Below are 25,841 nucleotides of genomic sequence, written 5' to 3' on the forward strand. Positions count from 1 at the left end.
GGCGTTGTGATTTTACTTTACACAAAAGTGCTGGAGAAATCCAGCTGGTCATGCAGCATTCTTTAAGTGGCAAACATATGTTACAAGATCAAACCAGCAACCACAAAGAAGGCAAATCACACAGGGGTAAAGATGAACAATTAATTTATTAACAAAAATTCATCTTCAAACTTTAATTCAAAATCCCTCCCCCCCCCATTTATAACAATGCCCACTGGTTCCTATGCAAATTTCTATAACAGTACAAAACTAATAAATTCCCCAGCCTAAATATAACATATGTAATCAAAGTCTAAGTTATATTTCCAACCAGCCCACAGAAAAAAACTTAGATACAAAGCAAACACAAAACACATAAGACTCAAAACTTTGACTTCAATTGAAGTAAAGATCATAAACAAAATTCAGTTTGTTTGGTAAACTGAAGCCAAAAGATCTTTGAGAGAGAGTACAAAATTCAAAGTGGTCTTCTTGTGTTGCTTGCCGAGAGAGGAACAGTGGCTTGGTCCAGATCCTTCTGAATGTTCCTCCCTTTTAAAATGCCCAACATTCTAAACTGTCTCCCAGACAATGACTCATGTTTTTGGGCCTCCTTCCACTCCACAGCCACACCCAGTAGTGGTTTGTCTTCCAAGTCCAGAAATTTTTAGATCATCTTCTGCACATGCCCAGTCCATCTCCCACTCTCTCAGCAGTCCACCTTCACCTTTGTTCTTAAAGGCAAACTGTCACTTTCCAACACAAAACCACACAACACATAGGCCAATACACAACACAGAACTCTGTAACACGTACATGACCAATGTGTCAGGCCTTCATGACCAAGGTATGATCAAAGATCAGACAAGTGCCTGAATAATATGGTGGGAAACGGGCGAGGAGCAGAGGCCCATGGGAAAGAGATCATGGGTGTGTATGGATGGAAGAGCAGAAGAAAACAAAAGCTGAGAAGTGATGGGGGAGGGTATAGCTCTCTGACTGGAGAGGGAAGGGCAAAAGAAGCTGGAGGAAGAGAGAGAGAGAAAGGGAGAGAAAATGGGCCTAATGGAAACCCATGAAATTGATGTTAATGCCATTTGGTCGAAGAGCCCCAGAAGGAACATTAGGTGTTATTCCTCCAATTTGTGTGTGGCCTCTCTTTGGCAGTGCATCAGAGGTGTGGGCATGGAAGTGGGAAGTGGAATTGAAATGGTTGGCCACTGGGAAGATCCCTGCTATGGCAGCAGACAGAGTGAAGGTGCTCAACAAAACCTCCCAATCTGTGTCCAGTCCCTGATGTAAAGGAGGCCACAATATGAGCACTGGATGTAATAGATGACCAGGAAGTTTAAAGCCTAATGGGCATCCTTGGCTTTTAATTAGAGGCAAAGAAAATAGAAGATAGAACAGTACTGCACAAAAGCAAGCCCTTTGGCCTGCTTGTCTGCTGAACGTGATGTACAAATCAAACTAAAAATCAGTTGATTACATTTAATAAATATCCCTTTATCCTCTTCATTTTTGTGTGTTTATCAAGAATCTTCTTAAATGCTATCTTTTGTATCTGCTTCATTTAGGCACCTTCCACTAAAAATATTTGCTCCACTCATCTCCATTAAACTTTCTTCTCACCTTAAATTCAGGATCTCTGGTATTGGGGGAAACCTCTGACTATCCACCCGATCAGTGCATCTCCTAATTTTATACACCTCTATCAAATTGCCCTTCAGCCTCCTACGCTTACTCATATCCTCCAAACCTATCAACATTACCAGCAAACTGTACATGGACTGTTTCCAGAACCCTCACATCCTTCCTGTTAACCAGCTACCAGAATTGCGCGCAAGGTTCCAAGTGTGACCTAACCAGAGTTTTATGTAGCTGAAACATGACTTTGTGATTTTTGATCATGCATCTAATCCATGTCCAAGTTATTCATATGTATTACAAACAGCAAGGGTCCTAGCATCAATCCTTGTGGGGCACCAACAAGCATCCGATTGCAAGAACAATTCTGACCATGTCTTGACTCCCATTGCCAAGTAATTGTGAATCAAATTTACCAACTTGCCCATGGGCCAACATGTTTTGGGCCAGTCTTCCATGTGGGACATTGTCCAAGGCTTTACTACAGTCTATTTTAAAAAAGTCTACCATTCTTTCTTTATTGATGCCCTTTTTACCTCTACAAAGAATTCAGACAAATTGATAAACAGCAGAGGTCCTTGAGAAAGCTATATTGACTGTCTGATTAGTCTGATTTTCCATGTGACCACTTATCCTCTCCCTCAATTTTTTCCTATCGCCTTTGTTTGAAAAGGAGGCAAGTTTACAAACTCCATTCATCAGATACCTTATTTGTGTCCAGTCAGAGCCCCAGCAATCTCTTCCCTTGGCTCACCATGGCATTGAGCTTTTCCTCATTATTTATGGAGATCTCCACTAGACTTTCACCTACCCCTTCACTGAATTCTGCACCTATAAAATCTCATTCTTTTGTGAATAACAATGAAAAGTATTTATTTAGAACCTGGCATCATAATTTTACAGCATGTGAACTGGCCCTTCAGCCCATCTTGTACAAGCCAATTAAGTTACCCACCCAATCTAGTTAGATTTGCCTGTATTTGCCCCATATCCCTCTTATTTTGTAATTTTCAACTCATTTCCCTTGGGATAAAAGACTAATAACTTTTTACCTTATTTATCTTGTGATCTTGATGACCTACAAGGTCACCACTCAGCCTTCCACCCTCGAGAGAAAATAGTCCTAACCTATCCAGCCTCACATTGTAACTTAATAACTCAAGCCTTGATTACATCCTTACAATTTTTCTCTGCAGTTTTTCCAACTTAATGATATCTTACCTATAACAGGGTGACCAGAACTGCAAACAGTATTCCAAGTATGGTTTTGCTTCTCAACTCCTGTTACTCAATGACCTGGTTGATGAAGCCAAGTGGCAAGCATAATCTTCTCTACTCTGACTGCCTGTGTTGCTACTTTCAAGGATCTATGTATCAATATCCCTCAGTGTCTCTGTTCCAAAGTATTCCAGGCCATTCCCATTTAATGTATATGTCTTTTCCTGGTTTAACTTATCAAAATACAGTACTTGCACGAGTTAAATGTCATCTGCTATTCCTTGAACTACTTTCCCAGTCCACTTTTACTCTCTGACAAATTTTGATGTCATCTACAAATTTATTGACCATACTAACTGCATTGTCATCCTAGTCATGATATCAATGACAAACAACATGCCCAGCTCTGAACCATCCAGCACACCACAGGCTCCAATTTGAATAATTTTCCACTTCTCCCAAGAGTCTTTTATACACTTGAAAGCTGTGTTATTGCTGTATACACAACCTGTCCCTGGAAGCCAGCTTGCTTGTTCACACAGAACAGAAAAAAAATCTGGTTCCTTGAATTCTTTTACACAGCAAGCCAGCTTCCTGAAGCATGTGTTGCACAGCAGAGTCGACACCTCATGTAATGTTGCGTTGAGAAAAGAATCAGATTCGGTGGGTCTGGACACAAAGGTTTGCAATCACGTGGGAAAATTTTAATGGGAATAAAATATACATGTACACAATTTATAAAGGAGCGTGGGAAAATGTTACGGGAATAAAATGGGAAAGGCTGTGGATGTTGTCCACATGGACTTTAGTAAGGCCTTTTGACGAGGTGCCACATTAAGGTTAGTTGAGAAGGTGTGGATTCTAGATATCCATGGAGAGATTGTAAAATGGATTTGTAATTGGTTGAATGGGCAAAGACAGAGAGTGGTAATGAATGATTACTTCTCAGACTGAAGGCCTGTGACTAGTGATGTGCCTCAGGGATCGGTGTTGGGACATTTGTTGTTTGTTAACTATATCGATGAGTTGGATGATAATGTGGTAAATTGGATCAGCAGGTTTGGTGATGATGCTAAGATTGGAGGTATTGTAGACTGTGGAAAGCTTTCAACGTGTGCAGAGGGATCTGAACCAACTGGAAAAGTGGGCCACACAATGGCAGATGGAATTTGATGGAGACAAATGTGAGGTGTTGCATTTTGGAAGGACTAACCAAGATAGGACATACAAAATAAATGGTAGGATACTAAGATGTGTGGAAGAACAAAGGGATCTGGGAATACACATGCATAATTGCTTGCAAGTTGTGTCACATGGATACAGGGTTGTAAAGAAAGCTTTTGGCATTTTGGCCTTCGTAAATCATAGTATTGAGTACAGGTGTTGGGATGTTATGGTGAGGCTGTATAAGACATTGGTGAGGCCAAATTTGGAGTATTGTGTGCAGTTCTGGTCACCAAACTATAGGAAGGACATCAGTAAGATCAAAAGAGTGCAGAGATTATTTACTAGGATGTTGCCAGATCTTCAGGAGTTGAGTTACAGGGAAAGATTAAACAGGTTGGGCTTTATTCCTTTGAGCATAGAAGAATGAGGGGAGATTTAATAGAGGTTTACAAAATTGAGGGGAGTAGATGAGTAAATATGAATAGGCTTTTTCCACTGAGAATGGAAGAAGTAAATAGGAGAGGACATGGCTTTGGGGTGAAAAGTTCAAGGGGAACTTGTTCACTCAGAAAGTGGTGGGAGTTTGGAACAAGCTGCCAACTGACATGGTAAATGCAAGCTCACTCTTAAGTTTTAAGAATAAATTGGATAGATACATGGATAGAACTGGTCTTGAGGTTATTGAATGGGTGCAGGTCAGTGGGGCAAGAGGAATGGTGTTTCAGCACAGACTAGCCTGTCTTCTATGGCCTGTTTTCTATGCAATAGTTTTCTAAAACACAGATATGTACAATTTCTAAGGGAGTGTGGGGAAAATATTAAACAGAACAGTAATTGTGTACTGTTTAACATTTTCCCATGCTCTATTATAATTTTTTTTATATTTATGGTGTTTTATTCCCATGACATTTTCAACACCTTTATAACTTGCATGCATGAGTTTTATTCCTGTGACATTTTCAACACCTTTATAACTTGTGTGCATGCGTTTTATTCCCATAAACATTGTGCTGCGATCTTCAACAAATTGTGTGTTAATAGAAGCTATATGTGATTGTAAACCCTTGACCAGAACCACTGATGTTCACACACCATGTGCCTTGTAGAGTCCCCTGCTCTACTTGCTGTGAACCTTTAACTGTAAATCTTTTCTGGACCCAACATCATGACATCATCTTTCCTTGCTGTTTCGATCTGGCAACACGAAGACAGCTAAGTCTAGACCACCCAAATCCGCCTTCAATGCGCTTGAAAGGTGGATAAAACATCGCTTTCAAGCGCTGTGTCAAAGAGGCTACTGATTCTTACCATCAAGCCATGTGTGTATCCAATGGACTAGCTCACCCTTGATTTCAAGTGATCTGATCTTCCAGACTGACCTACCTTGAGGAACTTGTCAGAGGCCTTGCTAAAGGTCATGTAGACAATATCCAGTGGTCTCCTCTTTATCACCTTATATATAAAAAAAATCAATAAAATTTGTGAGGCACTATTTCCCAGCCCCAAAATCATGTTTAGTCTCCCTAATCAAAGCTTTCTTTTCCAATGTCCCTCAAACATCACCTATAAATTCTGCTCCATACACAGATTGCACTTGTCCCCAGTGAGCTCTACACTTTCCCTGGTTATCTTTAGTTCTTGCCTACTTTTAGCATGCCTTCAGATTTGCCTTAATCCTGTCTGCCGATATTTTCTCCTGATTCCTATTTGGCTACCTACTTTTGTTTTTCAGTGTCTCCCTGCTCTTTTTATACTTTTGGCAGGTCTCCTCATTAGTTCCCTATGCTTGTACTATGCTTTTATTTAAAATCTAATTATCATTATCCTTCAGCATCAATTTAAACCTTTCCTGACAGCATTAGTGAGCATGCCATCAAAGATGTGCCTCCCAGTCTGGTTAAAGTTCAAACCTCCTGCTTATACAAGTTCCACCTTTCCAGAAATAGTTTCAATGATTCAAGAACCTAAATCCCATCCCTCTAGCCACAAATTCATTTGACCTATCCATCTATTCCTTTACTTAATAGCTGTGACATTGGAAGCAATTGAGAGATTACAACTTTTGAGATCCTGATCTTTAAATGGTTACTTCACTCCCTAAACTTGAGGTTGAGGATCTTGTCCCCTTTCCTCTGAAAGTCATTGCAGTGACCTCTGGCTGTTTCTTTCAGAATGTCATGCAGCTGCTCCAGACATCCTTGACCCTAGTACAAGGGAGCTAATATATTAATCTGGAGTCTCCTCTGAACCTGTAGAGTCAATCTGACTCCCATATCATAGAATTCCCTTCCACCTCCCCCATTGCTCTCAGATTGGAGCAGGAATATTAAAGAATAAGTTAAATAAAACTGAAGAAAAGTTGTTACTCTTTAACATTTCACAATCTCACTTTGTATAACTTTGAATGCAAGTCAGACATCAGTGAGCTTCATTTGAAGGTATACTTGTGTTAGTGTTAGAGATCATGGCCAAATTTATTAGAAATTACCATTTCTAATGAATCACTCACAAACAAATATGTTCAGCTTCACAGTGCATGCTGATAATGTCTTTTGGCTTTCAAAGTTTGTCAAACACTCCATTCCTCACTGATCCTTACGATATCACAGTTTTGTTTTCCAGATTGGAAGCCAAACTGATCAAGTATTTAATACTTGTTCTAATTGGTGGTGGTTATTTGGTTATGTCCAACAGTGCTGTCTCAGAATAACAAATAAAAGATGCCTTTCCATCAAGTCCGTTAATGTGGCAAAAAGTAGATAGATGATTTTGCACACATTACAAAAATAGCCTGCAGGTGGTCAATTTCTTGGTGCAGTTTACAAATGGAAGACTCTTCTATTCTTAATTACCCAAGATCTTGTCCAACTTTTCCAGTTGCGTTGCAGCTAGAGAAGTATGCAGTGTCATCTGAGATTATGTCATATTAATGAAACTAAAAGTACCTTTCCTGCGCACTTGATTGAGGTTTTCCATTTATTTCCAGGTACATTTTTATTGTCAGTATTTAGAAAAGTGGTTGGATTAATAAATGGAATGAGTGATTTAATGCATTCGTCTAAAAGTATTATTTTAAGATGAATAAATTGTACAAGTGGAGTTGAGATAGCTAACTTATGTGTGGAAAGAATAGACTGAAATAATAATTGGTTGAGATAAGAAAGAAATGAATGAGATATTGGTATTGTTTTGAAGCCATAAGTACCACAGTCTTTTGCACAGTCGAGCTCAAATGCTAATTCCTCCAACGTTTTCTAAAGTATATCATGCTTGAGATCTTAACAGGGTGAAATGTTGTGCATCCTCAGTTACTTGAGGCATATAAATTTTTTCATGATTAAGAAGTCCATGTGTTGCTGAGTGTTTAGAGAATTGTTCATACTGTTTGAAGTTAAGTTGGAATGGATAAATTGGTAAGTTGCTGTGAGCCAGCATTCGATGCTGAAGATTTAATGGGAAATTTCATTTTGTAATTTCCTTCTGAATTCCTCTCGTTCATACCTTACTGTCATCCTGTTGTAAGATGTTGTTCACCTTATTATTTCATGATTAATAAATAATCAAGGTGCTGAAGAAATTAGATTATCTGCTCAGTGAGATGAAAAGATGGTGTTGTTATCAATTGGACATGTTGACTGAATGAGACAACTTTGTCTTTACCACTTATTTCATAGCAACCAAGAAATGTACACTGAATGTTCAGTGGAGTATGGCAATCTTACTTGTAGTGCATTGGTACTCAGATGGATTGATTTTCCCTCTCTTCCCCCCCTCCCCCCCTTTAAATAGGAATAAGGTTAAATTATCCCAGAACAGCCAGAGGTGTGATTGGCGCAGACAATGCACCTGCCTGTTTCTTTTTAGGTCCTGAGTTTTCTTTTTGAGTTTCTTTTCTTTTTAGTGTTTTCTTTGCAAGGCATTGCCATTGTGATTTTTTCTAAATTACAGGTCTTGATAGGGGTAGTGTGCCCTTGATTAGTGGGATCGAGATAATTTTTTTGAATCTATTTGCTGTGGTGGGTGGGGGGGTTGCAGATGGGATATTTACAGACTTTGGGTATGCATATGTACGTGAATGGCTTTGTTTATTGGATTTTGTAAGTCTGTGAAAACTAAACTAAAATATTCTAAAAACAAAATGTACACTGAATGTGGAAAAAAAAATAAAATGGACAATTAAATTAGTTCCAAACTCCACTGCTTATAAATTGTTTCAACTTTCCGTTTACATTTCAAAGCAGACATCAAATGCAAAGAAGGGGCGTGGAAAAAAATCTGTGAAGCAAACAACGAATTTGAAGACAAACATCAAAGCAAAAGGAAAGAAACTGAAGAAAGAAAAAAATGAGGAGGACCAATTAAAAGATGAGGAAGAGAAGAAAAAAGATGCAGAAAAGTGGAAATGGTGAGATTGTTTTTGCATAATGCACCTCCCTGTTGCTGGAACAAATCCTGCTGCCCGTGAGCACTTTCACACTAATGAATTGCATGTGACAAAGATATTTTAGAGAGTTGCTGTTGGATGAACAGTGGAAGTTAAGACTGTTGGCATTGTGGTGCATTGACAGACACTTGGATCTGATAGGATTTCTCATTATGACGTGCAGGTTCCAGGTAGAACCTTAGAATTTGGGTGGATTTTCAACAATGATGTCATCCCCACCAATGATTCACATTGCCATGCAGTCCAGTGTACAGTGGTGAAATACAGAGCTTTGGCTGTTCTTCCTAAAGCACCCAATGTCAGTCTTTAGAACATTACAGCTCCGTACAGGCCCTTCGACCCTCAATGTTGTCCTGACTTATATATTCCAACCAAAAATATACCAAACACTTCCTTCCTTATACCCTCTATTTCTCTTTCATTCATGTGCCAGATGAAGAGTCTATTAAATGAATGTTTCAGCCTCCATCACTACCCCTGGCAAGGCATTCCAGGCACCATAACTCTCTGTTTATATAAAAAAAGCATGCCCCTGATATCTCCCATAATCCTTTTTCTCTTCATTGTGTACATATGTCCTCTGGTGCTTGCTGTTCCTGCCCTGGGAAAAAAAGGTGCTGGCTGTCCACCTTATCTATGCCTCTCAAAACCTTGTAGACCTCTCTCATCCTTCTTCACTCCAATGAGAAAAGTCCTAGCTTTGCTAACCTTGTGACATTTTCCAATCCAGGTAAATCTCCTCTGTACCCCCTCCATTGCTTCCACAATCTTTCTATAATATGGAGACCAGAACTGAACACACTATTCTAAGTGAGGTCTCACCAGAGATTTGTAGAGTTGCAACATGACCTCTCAGTTGAACTTAATCCCTCTATTAATGAAGCCCAACATCCCATAGGCCTTTTCATCTATCCTATCAACCTACGTGAGAACCTTGAGGAATGTATGGATTTACACCCAAGGTCCCTCTGTTCCTCCACACTGTTAAGTATCCAGCCATTAACCCTGTACTTGGCCTTCTGATTTCACCTTCTAAAATACATCACCTCACACTTATCTAGATTAAACTCCATCTGCCACTTTTCCACCCCATTCTGCATCCTTGATGCATCCTTTTGTCACCATTGACAATATTCAGCACTATCCACAACTCCTCTACCCTTCGTTTTGCCAGCAAACTTATTGACCCATCCTTCTGCTACACATCTAGGTTATTTATAAAAATTACAAAGAGCAGGAGTTCCAGAATAAATCTTTGCAGAACTCCACTAGTCGCTGACCTCCGAGCATAATACTTTCTGTCCACTACTACTGTCTGCTTTCTACATTCAAGCCAATTTTTAATTCTCAAAGCTAAAGTTTCATGGATCCCATGCTTCATGATTTTCTGAATGGGTTTCTCTTGGGGGATCTTGTCAAATGCCTTACTAAAATCCATTTTGGCCACACATACTGCCTTCCCTTCATCAATTTCTTTTGTAACCACCTCAAAAAGCTCAATTAGGCTCATGAAGCCTGACCTTCCCTTCACAAAACCATGCTAACTATCCTTGAATAGACTACTCCAAATGCTCATAAATCTAGTCTTTAAGAATCAATTCCAATAGTTTGTACACCACTAATATAGACCAATGAGTCTTATAATTCCCAGGATTCTCCCTATTCACTTTTTTTAAATAAGGGGACCACAATTGCCATTCTCCAATTCTCTGGCACTTCCCCTGTAGCCAAGGAGGATGCAAAGATGATCATTAACACTCCAGCTCTTTCTTCTGTTTATTCCCACAGCAATTGGGTATATTGTGTCCGGCCCCAGGGACTTGTCATTCTTAATGTTTTTATGAAGATCCAACACTTCCTCTTCCCTAAACTCAACAACGCCCAGCACACAAGCCTTTTCTGTACTGACCTAACCCTGATCATGGTCCTTTTCTCTGATGAGTACTGAAACGAAGTATTCATTTAGGACCTCCCCAGTCTCCTCTGCCTCCAGGCACATGTTGCATCCTTTAGCAGCCTCCATATAACCATATAACCACTTACAGCACAGAACAGGTCAGTTCGGCCCTACTAGTCCATGCCGTAGCAAATCCCCACCATCCTAGTCCCACTGACCAGCACCCGGTCCATACCCCTCTAGTCCCCTCCTATCCATGTAACGATCCAGTCTTTCCTTAAATATAACCAATGATCCCGCCTCGACCACGTCTGCCGGAAGCTCATTCCACATCCCCACCACCCTCTGCGTAAAGAAATTTCCCCTCATGTTCCCCTTATAATTTTCCCCCTTCAATCTTAAACCATGTCCTCTAGTTTGAATCTCCCCCTTTCTTAATTGAAAAAGCCTATCCACATTTACTCTGTCTGTCCCTTTTAAAATCTTAAACACCTCTATCAAGTCCCCTCTCAATCTTCTACGCTCCAGAGAAAAAAGCCCCAGTCTGCACAACCTTTCCTTGTAACTCAGACCCTGAAATCCTGTCAACATTCTCGTGAACCTTCTCTGCACTCTCTCTATTTTGTTTATATCTTTCCTATAATTTGGCGACCAAAACTGTACACAGTACTCCAAATTTGGCCTCACCAATGCCTTGTACAATTTCATCATAACCTCCCTACTCTTGAATTCAGTACTCCGATTTATGAAGGCCAACATTCCAAATGCCTTCTTCACCACACCATCTACCTGAGTATCAGCCTTGAGGGTACTATTTACCATAACTCCTAAATCCCTCTGTTGCTCTGCACTCCTCAATTGTCTACCATTCAATGTATATGACCTATTTAAATTTGCCTTTCCAAAATGCAGCACCTCACATTTCTCTGTATTAAAATCCATCAGCCATTTCTCAGCCCACACCTCCAGCCTTCCTAAATCACCTTTTAATCTACGGTAATCTACCTCACTGTCCACAACACCACCAATCTTTGTGTCATCCGCAAACTTGCTTATCCAATTCTCTACCCCTACATCCAGATCGTTAATATACATAACAAATAATAGTGGACCCAGGACCGAACCCTGAGGAACTCCACTAGTCACCGGTTCACCTTCGTTCTCATTGTCCTTCTGTTCTTAAGTATGCATAGAATACCTTAATCTGACTTGCCAAGATCTTCTTATGTCCCCTTCAAGCTCTCCTATGCCCTTTCTTTAGTTCCTTCCAGCCTTCCATATAATTCTCTTTAGCTCTTCCTATTTCCTGCATCCTAATTCTAATGTATGCTTCTTTCTTTCTCTTAATTAGCTGCCTCATCTATTTTGTTTCCTTTTCCTACCATCTTTTCCCTTTCTCAGTAGGACAAACCTATCGTGAGCCCGGTGCAAGTTACATCTGTGTTTTCTCCCTTGAACATCTGTTCCCAACCACTCTACCAGCTTCTACATCCAACACATTAACCTCTGTACCTTTTGCCACCTAAACATGATCCCACCACCAGACACATCTTCCCCTCTCCAGTCTTCTGTAGGTATCGCTCCCTTGTATACTCATCCATTCCTACTAATTGCCCCCTTGGCATCTTTCCCTGTGGCCACAGGATGTGCCACACTTGCACCTATACCTCTTCCTTCACCACCATTCAGGGTTTCAAACTGTTATTTCAAGTGAATCAACACTTCGCTTGTGTATCTTCAGGAGTCAGATACTGTATCTAGTCCTCTAATTGTGGCCTTCTTTACATCGGAGAGACTGGATGCTTCACTGTGCACCTTAGCTCTGTCTGCATCAGTGACTGGGATCTCCCAGCGGCCAACCATTTCAATTCTGTGGCCCACTCTCATGCTGCCCTCTCTGTCCATGGCCTCGTACTATCAATCAAGGCCACCCATAAATTGGAGGAGCAACACTTAATTTTCCATCTGGGCACTCTCCGTCCCGATGGCATTAACATCAACTTCTCCAGTTTCTGCTAGCCTACCCTCTGTTCATCCTTTCTCCTTCCCTCCTCATAACCTTTGCCTTCTTTCCTTAACCTCCCCATTCCCTTCCCTCTCCATTCATAGAACCATCACCCTCCCACTGTTTGCTGGTGTGCCCTCCCTCCCTTATCCATCTATTACCTGCTGCCTTTGGGACTTTGCTCCACTCCCTGCTCCCCTCACCCCATGCCACCATTTTGTTTGGTCACCTGGCAGCATCTTGTCATACCTTGACGCAGGGCTCATGCTCAAAATGTTGGGTATGTATCTCCATAAATTGTACTGTTTGACCTACTGAGTTTCTCCAGTATTTTTACTTCAACCATGGTGTTTGCAGACTTTGGTGTTTTACTTCTCTTATTCTCCCTAGTTCCTGCCTCATGCCATTGGAATTGGCCCTTTCCCAATTAAACTCTTTACCTTTTTGTCTGGATCTTTCCTTTTCCATAGCGATGCTCAAGCCCAGTGGGTTGTTGACAGTATCACTGAAATGGTCCTCTTTCAAGAGGACTCTTACCGAACCAGGATCATTACCCTGTACTAGATCCAGTATGACCTCTCGTCAGCTGGCCCATATACTGTTACAGGAATCCTTCCTTGAACACACCTGACAAATACACCCTCATCTCTCTCTCTCTCTCTCTCGCAGCCACAAAGTGCCAATCAATAGTTGGGGAAGTTGAAGTCTCCCATCACAACAGCCCTGTAATTTCTGGACCCTTCCAAAATCTGCCTGCTTCTTGGTGTCCTGAGGGCTATTTGGGGGCCTATAGACTACTACTAGTCCAATGATTGCTCCCTTCCTATTTCTGACTTCCATCCCCACCGGCACAGTAGACACTTCCTCCCCAGTGACCTCCTTTTACAACCATGATACTATCCCAAACCAGTAATTGTACCCCCACCACAACCACACCCCCCCTTCTTACCTCCAATCCTGAGCTCCAGTACCCAGGAGTGCAGTGCTCATTTTTTAGGTGCTGGAGCTCACCAAAAATGGCAACATGGAGGTCTTGCGAGATCTGGCCTTGGTGGCCGCCATGATGTATTTGGTGTTGTATAATTGAGAGCAAACAGTGGGAAGAGGAATGAGGATAACCAGTCATAGAAGAATCAAGTAGCTTGTTTGTCCAGAATAGCACTGGAGTGGCCCCATGAGGTAGCACTGCACCCCTGCCGGTACCTGCATCTGCCAATCCTGACCTTCTGTCAGCCATTACAGTCTCTGTAATTGTAATCCCACATACTGATCCATGCTCTAAGTTCATCCTCTTTATTCTTAATACTCCCAAATATTGAAATAGACATGTTTTAAACACTCCAACTGACAATATTTATGCTTCCTCCCCTGTATACCCTTCTTCACAAACCCACAACGCAATGCTTTTCACCTTCTGCCCATTTCTCTGCACTTACATTCTGGTTCCCATACCCTTGCCAAATTAGTTAAATCCTCCCCAACTACTCTAGCAAATCTGCCCGCCAGGATATTGGTCCCTCTCCAGTTCAGGCACAGCCCATCCTTTTTATTTACAAGATAGATCTTCAGCAGAAGCAATATCAATGATCCACAAATCTGAACCAACTCTTCTGTTATGAGCCCAGAGGACCCTAAAACCCAACAGCAATAGATATTCACCAAGACAAATAGCTCCTTAACCAAAAGTTGCTTTTAATTGTCTTTAAACATGAAACAGGATCAAACTTTAATTTAATCACTATTAACTTAACTAACCTAACTTCCTTCTAATTCTAAGCACACGTGTATGTGTGTGTAAGTTCAGAAAAGTTCTTTGATTCACAGTCCAATCTCACTTCTCATTCCTCCAAGTTTACTGGTTGCAGGCAATTCTTATACTGTGCACAGTTTAACATTTATGAAGTTCACCAGGCTTTGGTACTTGAAAGGTAAATGGTTACTGTTCAGGAAGGTTCTTGTTGGTTTTCAGAGAGAGATTTGTTGTTCACTGGACACCCACAACTGATTCCTTATAACCAGCCACTTCAGTGTCTTGCTGAAGAAACTTGCCCCCTCAGGATTTTCCAGATGATAACCTTTCTTTCAGGTCACCACAGAGTTCCTTTTCATTGCTCTTATTTAAAGTGAAACATTAGGCAGCCAGTCCTCTCCTCTTGCATGAACCACAAGAACTTTGACCAGGCTGAACTAAGTACTCACTTCCTGTATTTTTTTAAGTAATGTTTTAGGTTGTTATCTTTTTTGATACCAAGTTAACGTATCACCTGTGATTGCCATTTGAAAAGGGTATTTTTTAAAACTTCTGAATAATCAATTTTATTCATTGAAATCACTTCATTTTTATTGGTGTTAATATTCTTTCAGTTTCATATGTAGTTTTTTATTGACTTATCTGGTTCTGTTAAATATACTATGATGTCATCTGCAAATAGGCTGCTTTTATATTCTTTCTCTTTTATTTTTATTCCTTTTATCATAGTTTCCTTCCTTATCAACTTGGCTAGTGGTTCAATAACCAAAGTGAATAGTGAAGGGGATAATTTAAAGTGATCTGATACATATCCATTTATTACTACTTTTTCTAGCAGTCCATTATATAATGCTCTAATGTAGTTAATAAATTATTCTGATAGTTTAAATTTCTGTAACACTCTACCATATCGAAGGCTTTCTCTGCATCTAATGTAACAACATTTTATTTATTTGTGCTACATCTATCAAATTAATAAGTTTGCAAACATTATCACCTGCTCTTTTTTTTAAAACAAATCCAGTTTGGTCTTGCCTCACTAGTTTTGGTACATAATCATTCAGTCTGTTTGCTAGTAAATTTGCTATTAATTTATAATCTGTATTCAATAATGATATCAGTCTTTATGAAGTTGACAATAACAGGTCTTTTCCCTCTTTTGAGATTACTGTAATTATTGCTATTTTACATGATTCTGGTAAGTTTTGGGTCTCTTCTACTTGATTTATTACTTGAAGGAGGGGAGGATTTATAGATCCTTAAAAACTTTATAAAACTCTATAGGGAATCCATCTTTACCTGGTGTTATATCTTGTATTTCTTAAATCTTAAAAGGTTCTGTCAATTTATTTTGTTCTTCTATTTGTCTATGTGGTAGTTCAATGTTAGATAAAAATTGATAATTTTTGTCATTTTTTTATTTATTTTCAGTTTGGTATAATTGTTGATAGAATCTTTTAAATTTTTCATTAATCTCCAATGGATTATATATGATCTGGTTATCATCTTTTCTTGTCGCTAGAATGGTTCTTTTAGCTTGTTCTGTTTTAAGTTGTCAGGCCAATATTTTGTGTGTTTTCTCTCCCAGTTCATAATATTTTTGATTTGTTTTCATTATATTTTTCTCTATATGATTGTAATGTTTCATATTTTAATTTTTTCTCTGTTAGTTCTCTCTTTTTTTCTGTATCTTCTCTTTCTGCTAATTCCTTTTCTATGATTGTTATCTCTTTTTCCAACTGTTCTCCTTTCCGATTATATTCCTTTTTAATTTTAGTCGAATAGCTAATTATTTGTCCTCTAATATTGCATCCCATGAAATGAATTTATCTTTTACTGATTCCATATTTATCTTGAAGTATATTTTAATTTGTTGTTCAATATATTCTTTGAAATCTTGTCTTTTTAAGTGTAAAATTTAGTCTCCATCTATATGTCTTTGGTGGGGTATCCCCTAATTCAATTTTTAATAACAGGGGAGAGTGATCTGATAATAATCTTGCTTTATATTTCATTTTTTATACTTTTCCTTGGATCTGTGCTGATAACAAAAACATGTCAATTCTTGAATAGGTCTTGTGTCTATTTGAGTAGTGTGAACATTCTCTTTTTGGTGTTGTTTCCTCCATATATTAATTAGTTTCATATCCTTTATTGCTTTTAGTGTAAATTTAGTTACTTTATTTTTATTGTTAATTGTCTTCCCAGTTTTGTCCATCATTGGGTCCAGGTTGAAGTTGAAATCCCCTCCAAGCCAGATATGCCCCTGTGTATCTGTTATCTTTAGGAAGATGTTTTGCATAAATAGCTGGTCTTCATTGTTAGGTACATAGATGTTTAGTAAATTCCAAAATTCAGAATAAATCTGGCACTTTGTCATTACATATCTACCTGCTGGATCTGTTATTATTTCTTTTATGCTGATTGGTAGATTTTTGTTGACCAATATAGCTACTCCTCAGAATTTTGAATTGTATTATGATGTCACTACATGGCCGACCCAATCTCTCTTCAATTTACTGTGTTCTACCTCGGTTAAGTGTGTTTCTTGCACAAAAGCAATATCAATTTTTTTTTTCTTTTTTAAGTAATGTCATTAACCTCTTCCTCTGAATTTGGTTGTGTATTCCATTAATATTTACAGTCATGAAATTTAATGTACCCATCTTGTACCTCTTTTTTAAATTTTCCTCAACTCTTCCATCTCTTTTTTCCAATATTTTAAAAAATTATTTTTGCACATTACAGTACACGGCGGCACAGTTAAAAAAACAAATTATCCTAGAAACCCCTACTAAAATTAACACAAAATATTCCAATCCAAAATAATTAAAGTCCCCCCTGTATTGGGTTGTCTTTGGCTCCTTCCCAGACAACCACAATTCCCTTATCTATTTGGGTTGCGTTAATAACTGAAAGCATCAACAGATTTTGCAGTAGTAGTTCTTTTCCTCTCCCTAGCCCCCTTCAGAGAAACACTATATATTTTTCAAAAATGTAACAAAGCTTTTTTTCTTATCTTTCCCCATTATCTTTTACAAAATTCAACTTTATATTTACATTATTATCTTTACAATTAATCTCTATACATTGTTTTGATAGTCTTTTTTTAATACTTCTCGTTTCGTTGTCTGTTCAGCAGTTGTTCAGCAAAGTATTGGGGTCTGAGAACAGTCTATTTCTTTCCCCTGGAATAAATACTTTTAATATTGCTGGATGTCATAGATTAAAATTATATCCTTTCTTCCATAGTATCTGCTTTGTGAAGTTAAATTCTTTCCATTTCTTTAAGAGCTTGAAGCTGATGTCTGGATAGAAAAATATTTTTTTCTAGAGATTTGAAAAGATCTAGAGAATTAGAAAGAACTACCATTAACTTTAATAGGAAGAGTAAACTGTATTAAGATGAATGTGTTCCCACAAATGCAATATCTATTCCAAACGTTACCAATCCCCCTGACAGAGAAATTCTTCGCAAAACTGAAGAAAATAGTAAGGAAATTTTTAATGGAAAGGTAAGAAATCAAGAATAGTGCTAGAAAAATTAACATTGAGTTACAACAAGGAGGGTTACAGCTACCAAACTTCAAAAATTACTACAGGCTGGCACAATTAAGTAACTTATCAGATTTTTATCAGAGAGGAGAATAACCGTACTGGACTAAGATAGAATTAGATAAATTGGGAGAAAATATCCCGAAACTCACACTTTATAAATGGGATGAAAAATTGGTGCAGTATAACAATTCACCAGTACTAGATCACATACTTAAATTATGGAAAAAAAATACACCTGGATGAAAAAAAGATAAATTATCAAATGCCAAAAATGATATTAACACAAAACCCACTAGTTTAGGCAATTTATTTTTCAAGGAATGGGATAGAAAAGGAATCAAGAAAATAGAAGATTGCTTTATGGGAAATAATTTATTAACATTTGAGTAATTAAAAGATAAATATGGAATAACGCAAAGTAAAATATTTACATAATGACAATGGAAAACTTATTTAAAAGATATATTGGGAAATAGCTTGAGATTACCAGAAAGTAGCAACTATGAATATTTAATCACAGACACAATGATAATTAAAAAATTTATTACAAACATGTACATCAAATTAGAATTTAAAGAAGATGAAATAAAGTATAAACCAAAACAAAGTTGGGAAAAAGATTTAAACACAGATAAAAAATGAAACATGGGAGAAGTTATGTATAGGAACAATGAGGAACACGATAAATAGTAGATTATGTATGATTCAATATAACTGGTTACACAGATTATATATTACTTCTCAGAAATTAAAAGAGTGGGACCCAACAACTTCGGATAGATGTTTTCATTGCAAAAAAGAGATTGGAACAAAATTGCATGCAATTTGGACATGCTGAAAAGTAAAAACTTTCTGGGAAGATCTAAATCTAATATTAAACAAAATCACAAAAGATCCAAAAAAAAATTCTATTAAATAATATAAAAAAACAAAAAGTTAGGACTAAAATTAGACAAAGCCCAAATAAAATGTATTGTGATAGCACTAACAGTCACCAAAAAAATGTATTATGACAACTTGGAAAATGGAAACTAAATACAACAGTGGTTCACAGAAACAATATGAATAATTTCATTCGATAATCCTGGAAAAAGATTCTAACAGTTTGAACCCTGGTGCAAGTGCAGAAAGAGGTTTGGTAGGCCGCAAGGACTCCGGGTGCATGGATACAGTTTACAGCAGCCATGGGAAAGTAATAGTGGATAATAATGAACGTGAGGAAAAATAGCATGGGAACAAAATACATATACATGAACTGGTACATACAATGATCAAGAAAACTCACTACGATGCCCCACCACCCATAGGCATGGGTCTATGCTTTAAGGGACACTAATTAAACACTCCCAACCCTTTCATATTTCTAGGCCTGGAGTGAAGCAAAAAGATAACACATGGCACCTTTATAGTGCTGGAGGGTCCAGACCAGGTCATTAGCAAAGACTATTGGATAAATGCCAGGAGGGTCAATCCAATTACAGCAGCCAATGGCCCAAGACCAAGTACAAGCATGCTGGAGAGTCCAGTCCAGGTAATTTACATGGGTCCATCAACAAGGTTTGCACTAATGGATGGCCAGAACCAAACCTTGATTGGCAGCTGGTATGTTCTCTGTCCAGGTAGGGGGAAGTACTGTCACATGACACAACCCTTCCCAATACAGACCCCCAGCAACAAAAGAGAAGTTATGGAATGGAGGGAATTAGTGTTCTTGAATAAAGAATTCATTTTAAACAAGAGCAAAACAAAGTAATATTGTTATCATATATTGGCTTTCAAAATGAACATTGAGAATGCATGATTAAATAATTTGTTCACAAAATTATATACTTACAAGGCATCTTCAACATTTAAAAAAAAACTCCATAATTTAAGAGGTACAGCCTATAGTAAAAACCTTTCAAAAGATGAGAGATTTAAATAATAGACATACTAATTGCAAAACAAACGACACCATGAAGGCAAGAAAATGAATTATGTCTGCTACAAAGGTATGCAAACTAAAGACTATTTACAGAAAGTTCACCCTCATTTCTATAGTCTACCCAATGCTTTTGAGATGCTATTTTTATCTGTTTTGTAGTGCTATAAGTTATTTAAATAGATAGAAAGTAATCAATTCAAATAATGATTTAAAATTGAATTTTTCAACATTTCTGTTGCAGAAGCCCTTAAAAAGCCACATGATTATGCAATGTTTTTAAAACAAATGGATTTATTTTGGACATTTTTTAAAAAAAAAGTCCAATATTTTACAATTGTTAGATCACCAATTTAAAATACTGAACTACCAACTTACCCATGTCCACAATCCAGTTGGAAAGATCTGTTCCTCCTGTTTATTATAATTATTACTTTTTGCTATATAGTAGCCCATTTGCTTCCACTGATGATCACCATTAAAATACATGAATTCCAACAAAAAAAAACAAGTGTATTCCATTAGAAAAAATTACATACAATCTGAAAGACAAGTGTACATTATTCGAACAAATTTGGGAACCATACATAAAATATGTAGGAGAATGCCGACCACAAACCTCCATCTTGTAAAACAACGTAATTATGAGCACAAAAAGATTTAAATATGTGAAAGTAGATGATACAATTTTTTTCTCCTTTTTTTGGTTATTTCTTTGTTTTAAGTGTTTTATCATTTGTTGATTTTTGATGAGGGTGGGGAAGGGGAGAGAGGAAGTGGGGGAAAAGAAAAATTGTTACTATGTATATATTTGTGGACATTGTTATTGATATGACTCTTTGTGCAAAAATTTAAAAAATTAAGTACTCACAACCTCTCTTCCAAATGGGTTTTTTCCACAAGCTTTCCAGCTTGTCCTGTTCCACTCCCAGCTGCTGCTGAGAGCAGAACTGATTGCTCTGGCTCTCGCTCTGAGAGAATGCCTGATTTTACTGTTTCTGCTTGCAGAGATTCTCTTAGAACAGCAAGTTCCACTCCAGACAGCCATTAGTGAAGTCTCTTGGGCACTCACCAAAGTTTTTACAAAGGCTCTTGACACCGGCCTGTCTAGTATGTGCAGAGCTCCAGTATTTTAAATAAGATCTGTTTTAAAGCGTTTGTATGTGACCTACACTAAAATAAACCTGCCCCAATTTATCTCCCAAAAACATATCTATAATCTGTCACACTTCAGCTTCGCATTCATCTACCACAACTTGCAGTTCCTACCCTCACTGGTCCATGGCACGGGCAGTAATCCCAAAATTACCACCTTTGACGTCCTGCTTTTCAGCTTCTTTCCTAACTCCCAATATTCCCTCTTCAGGACCTTATCCCTTCTCCTTTCTGTCATTAGTACCAATGGGATCACAAAAACTGGCTGCTCACCCTCCTGCTTGAGAACATTGTGGACTCGATTAGAGATGTTCCTGACCCTGACACCTGGGAGGCAACATACAATCCAGGAGTCTCGATTTCATTCACAGAGCCTTCTTATCTGCTTTCCTAACTGCTAATCCTCAATCACTATCGTTTTCCTCTTCTCGTCACCATGCCCCCCTTCCCTTTTCAGCGAAAGGGACAGACTCTGTGCCAGAGACATTACCACTACAGTATCTAAAATTGTATGCTTGTTGCTGAGGGGAATGGCTACAGGGGTACTCTGTCTGACTGCCTATTCCCCTTTTCTCTTCTAACAGTCATCCAGTTATCTGCCTCCTGACTTTTGAGGATAACTACCTCCCAGAAGCTCCTGTGTGTCACCCCTTCTGCCTTCCTTCTAACTCAATCTGTAGGGAGCTGCAGTTGAATGCACCTTTTGCATATGTAGTCATCAGGGACAAATGTGTTCTCCAACATTTCCAACATCCTGTATTTGTATCATTCCACTGCCCTATTCTTGTTAATATGCAAGATCTTCCCTGAAAAAAAAGCATATCCTCAGCCTCTGCTTCCAGAAGCCTTGTTTACCCAATCCCTAAGAAAACCTTCTAATAATTTACCTATGACTGACATCAGGCTCACTGGCCTGTAATTTCCTGGGTTACTTTGGAGCTTCTTTAAAAAAAAACAGAAAAACATGAACTATCTTCCAATCCTCTGACTCCTCAACTGTTGCTAAGGAGATTTTAAATATTTTTGCCAGGGCTCCTGCAGTTTCTATAATAGCCATGCTCAAGATCAGAGGGAATATCTTGTTAGGCCCTGGGGATATATACAGCCTTATTTGCTTTGAGACAGCAAGCACCTCCTCCTCTTTCATATGTATAGGTTCAATGACCTTACCACTTATTTTCCTTAATTCATAAGATGCTGTCTCAGTTTTCTGAGTAAATACTGATTAAAAATAATTTAAGATACCTCCCTCTCCTCTTCTGGCTCCATACATAGCCAACCACTCTAATCTACAAGGGGACCAATTTTGTACTTTGCTATCCTTTTGCTCTGAATGTACCTGTAGAAACCGTTAGGAATTTCCTTTGCTTTGTCTTCCAAAGCAGCCTTTTGTCTTTTAGCCCTCCTGATTTCTTTCTTGAATTTTTTTCTTGCATATTTCATACTCCTAAAGTACCTCATTTTCTCTGATCCCTACACCGGCTATCTACCTCTCTTAACCAGATCCCCAGTGTCCCCCAAAAACCAAATTTCCCTAGGCCTGTTAACTTTGATTTTAATCCTGACAGGAGCATACAAACTCTGACTCTCAAAGTTTCACCTTTGAAGGCCTTCTACTTACTGAACACCACCTTGCCAGAAAAAAAATGATCGCAATCCATGCTTTCTTGTTCCTTTCTCATCTCCTCAAAATTGGCCTTTCTTTGGTTTAGCATTACAAGCCAAGGACCAGACCTATCCTTATCCATGGTTAACTTGAAACTAATGGCAATAGGTTTTGTGAAACCTCAGTGCCTCAAAAATTTATTGGCGAGAAGAAGATATATAATTTTAGTAAATCTGCAAAAGATCTTGAATTTAAACATATGACTTGATAACAGGCTATTTCGGCCCATAAGTCCATGCCACCAAATTTTAACCCCAATTTACCTACACCCCCTGTATGTTTTAACTTGCACCTTTATTTCTTGCTGCTATAATTGAGGCAGATATTAACTTTTACAGGTACACGATCCTTTATCTGGAACCTTGGAGGACAGTGTGTTTTCGATTTTTCTGGATTTCGGAAAGCCTCCTCCAAACGCCCGTCCCCCCCAGCTATCTCCCCCGAGCGCCGGTCTCTCGGCCGCCTCCCCCGAGCGCTGGCCACCACTCTCCCCACTTAACCGATTTTGGAGCTTTCCGGATTTTAGGTGTCCAGATAAATGATTGTGTACCTGTAATTTAGACTTTATTCATTTTGAAAGGTTTTATTCTTTAATAGTATGCAAGGTCTGTAGAAATAGCTGGAAAAATGCAAGGTTTAAATGTGACTCTTCTTTGACATCGAACAGAAAATACCCAAGGGTTTGCAAGGAACAAATATTCTAAAATGAATAAATCTATTGAGTCTTGTCACTACCAAGAATAAATGAAGCTGATTTTTCTCGTTTCTCTTTTACTCCATCTGTTCATTCATACAGCAAATGTCACTAGGAACTGAAGTTGAGCTAGTTCTTGTCTGCAGGATTAATTATCATGTGCAAAGTGATTTTTTTGTTGAGGGGAAAGAAATCAGCAGAACCACAGGAAGTGTTTCTGGGTTGAAAGATCAAACCTGAAGAGAAATGCTTCAACGCTGTTGTGAATGAAACTTGGCTTGGAAATCTCAACTGTGGGTCAGTGTTATGTTAAGAGCTGTGATCTCTGTGACAAAACTGACTTTTATTAACTTGAATGTTAAGCATACGTGTTTATCTCTGACCACTTTAAGAAGTATAAGTAGTTGTGCTTGGAATTTTCAGTTTGCATTGAAGTAAGTTACAACTTTCAATTCTGAAATTGATTGGAAAGGGATTACTTTAAAAAAAAATAGGTTGCCGGTAAATGTCATTTATTAAAGTATTTTTTATTCATTTTATACTGATTAAATCTTAAACCTTTGTGCTCTAATTCCTGAGAGGATGCATTTAATTTATTGGTGAATGAATGCCTTGTGAGTGACACTTAACTGGAAACTTGAAAGATAAATGGATGCACTACATTTAACTTTCCTATAAAGAAGTGAAGCTATTAGAACAGAAACTCGCTTCACCTAAATCTTCAGAAAATAAAATTTAACCTATCATTTCAGGAGCGATATGTAACCTCATCGTAGTAAAGTCAATGATAATACAGAATCTGAATTCAGCAAGCAAGTTTTTAAAGAGATAGTATAACCTAGCCGCAAATTTTATGAATATTTTCTGTTTGTCTGAAACAATGGCATTTGCTTCTTGGCCATGGGTCAGTACCTTTTAAAGTGACTTTTCAGTGGGCAGCAGCAAGTGTTAAAGGGAACAGTCGTGTGGGGTGGTGGTTGAGACTGATATCACTGAAGAAAGTGGAAGGGTACAGATGTGCTGGGGAACAGGTTAATTTGATTCATTCTAGATGGACTGATCAGGCGAAAGAGGGAGAAAAAAAAACCATAACCCTTTAAACCTGGGGAAGGACACGAGGTTTGAGGGAACATTTGCACTTGTATATTAACATCAGGGAACAGTTGAATTAGATGAGGGTAGGGTTACCTAAAATTGAAAAAAAATTCAATGCGCATGCTATTAGGTTCAAGGCTGCTCAGGAGCAATACGATGTGTTGCTCGTTACTCTGACATTGGATGAGGTCAGGGACAGACATGTCACAGCAGGAATGTTTTGGGGGGTGGGGTTAAAATGATTTCCTACAGGAAGCTCTTGTTTTGGCCCACAGAGTGTAGGTGTTTGGCCTAATCCTAACCCTAATGTTCTGTCCATTTGGGCGGCTACATTCAGGAAGCTACAAACTTGGATTTCAACCCCCCCCCACGCCCAAGAATCCCCTGTACATCAATGCTATTAAGGTTCCTTTCATTTACTACATAATTTCCCCTTAGATTTGAGCTCACAAAGTGTAATACCACAGTCTTGCTCAGATTAAACTGTTACCTAATACTTTTGGGGACAACTAAGTAGAACTGCTACAATACAGCTCCAACAACATAAACTCACTCCTTATCTCTGGTGGTGTCTGAGTGGATGTTCTTCTATGAGTGTTTGGAGTGATCCAGTTTCCTCCTACATTCCAAATTTGTGTAGGTTGATGGGCTGCCGTAAAGTGCCCCTAGTGTGCGGATGAGTGGTAGATTTTTCTAGTTAATGAGAGTGGGGTGGGGGGGAAGATGAAATGAGAAGGAGAAGCAGGCAGAAGAGACGACCTTTCAGGACGATGACCACGGTGGCAGACCAGTGAGGGGCTCAGCAGCTGAGGGACCCATACGGGCTGCGGGTGACTTGCATTCAGGGGATCCACATGAGCTGCTGGAGACTGGATCATGGGAAATATGATACAGGAGGCTGCTGAGGGCAAGAAGGGCTCTTAAAGGGCCTCAGATGCTGAAGGTTTCCTGATTATGTTGGAGATATGGAGCTCTGGTTGCCAATGGATTGAACAGGAGTCTGTGGCTGCAGAGGCTGCGGGAGCACTGCAGGCGAATCCACAAACACTCAGTGACTCTGAAGGCACTCTCTTTTGCTGTACAGACTCTCACCGACTTACAACCTATACAGTGACAACCATCCATATATACAACTGGAAAAAAAATGTATAAAATGTTAAAAAAGAATAAGTATATGTGAATATAAAAATTACACTTTTTGGGGTGAAATCTATTGATAATAGCATTCTGGCCAACCTCTTGCAAGAGCTGGCCTTGGTGACCGCCATGTTGTATTTGATGAACGATAAAACATATGCAGTGAATTTCTGACTTGTATCATTTTGAGATACAACAGGTTGGTCAGAATGGAACTCGGATGTATGTATGTCGCGGAGTATCTGCATTCCAAACATGGAGAATATGAATTTTAATGTAATGTTTCATTCAATTGAAATAACTCAGCAATTTATCATTTTAAATGTTAATTATCCCCTGGCCCTCCTCCCCCAGCCCCCGAAATTGATGGGTTCATTGAGATCATTGTCTAAAAAGAGCTCGCAAAATCAGTGGGAACCTCCATCATCCCACACATCTTCCAGCTTCCGTCTGGAAAGAGATATAGGAATATCAGAGCCGCCAGGCTGAGAAAAGCTTTTTTCCCCCA

General features: G+C 38.7%; 1 protein-coding gene across 12 annotated transcripts in view; it reads left to right on the forward strand.

Annotated features, from left to right (window-relative positions):
- Window positions 1-25,841, forward strand: part of LOC138755725 (DNA topoisomerase 1-like) — a 145,966-nt gene that overhangs the window by 71,758 nt on the left and 48,367 nt on the right. For 6 of the 12 annotated variants that reach the window (XM_069922192.1, XM_069922198.1, XM_069922196.1 and 3 more), the window contains one exon: window positions 8,250-8,416. In XM_069922192.1, coding sequence (XP_069778293.1) covers window positions 8,250-8,416 — 167 coding nt within the window. The other 6 variants (XM_069922195.1, XM_069922197.1, XM_069922201.1 and 3 more) reach the window with 4 other exon arrangements.

The sequence above is a fragment of the Narcine bancroftii genome, chromosome 2 (genome assembly GCF_036971445.1).
Source record: "Narcine bancroftii isolate sNarBan1 chromosome 2, sNarBan1.hap1, whole genome shotgun sequence".
Taxonomy (NCBI): domain Eukaryota; kingdom Metazoa; phylum Chordata; class Chondrichthyes; order Torpediniformes; family Narcinidae; genus Narcine; species Narcine bancroftii.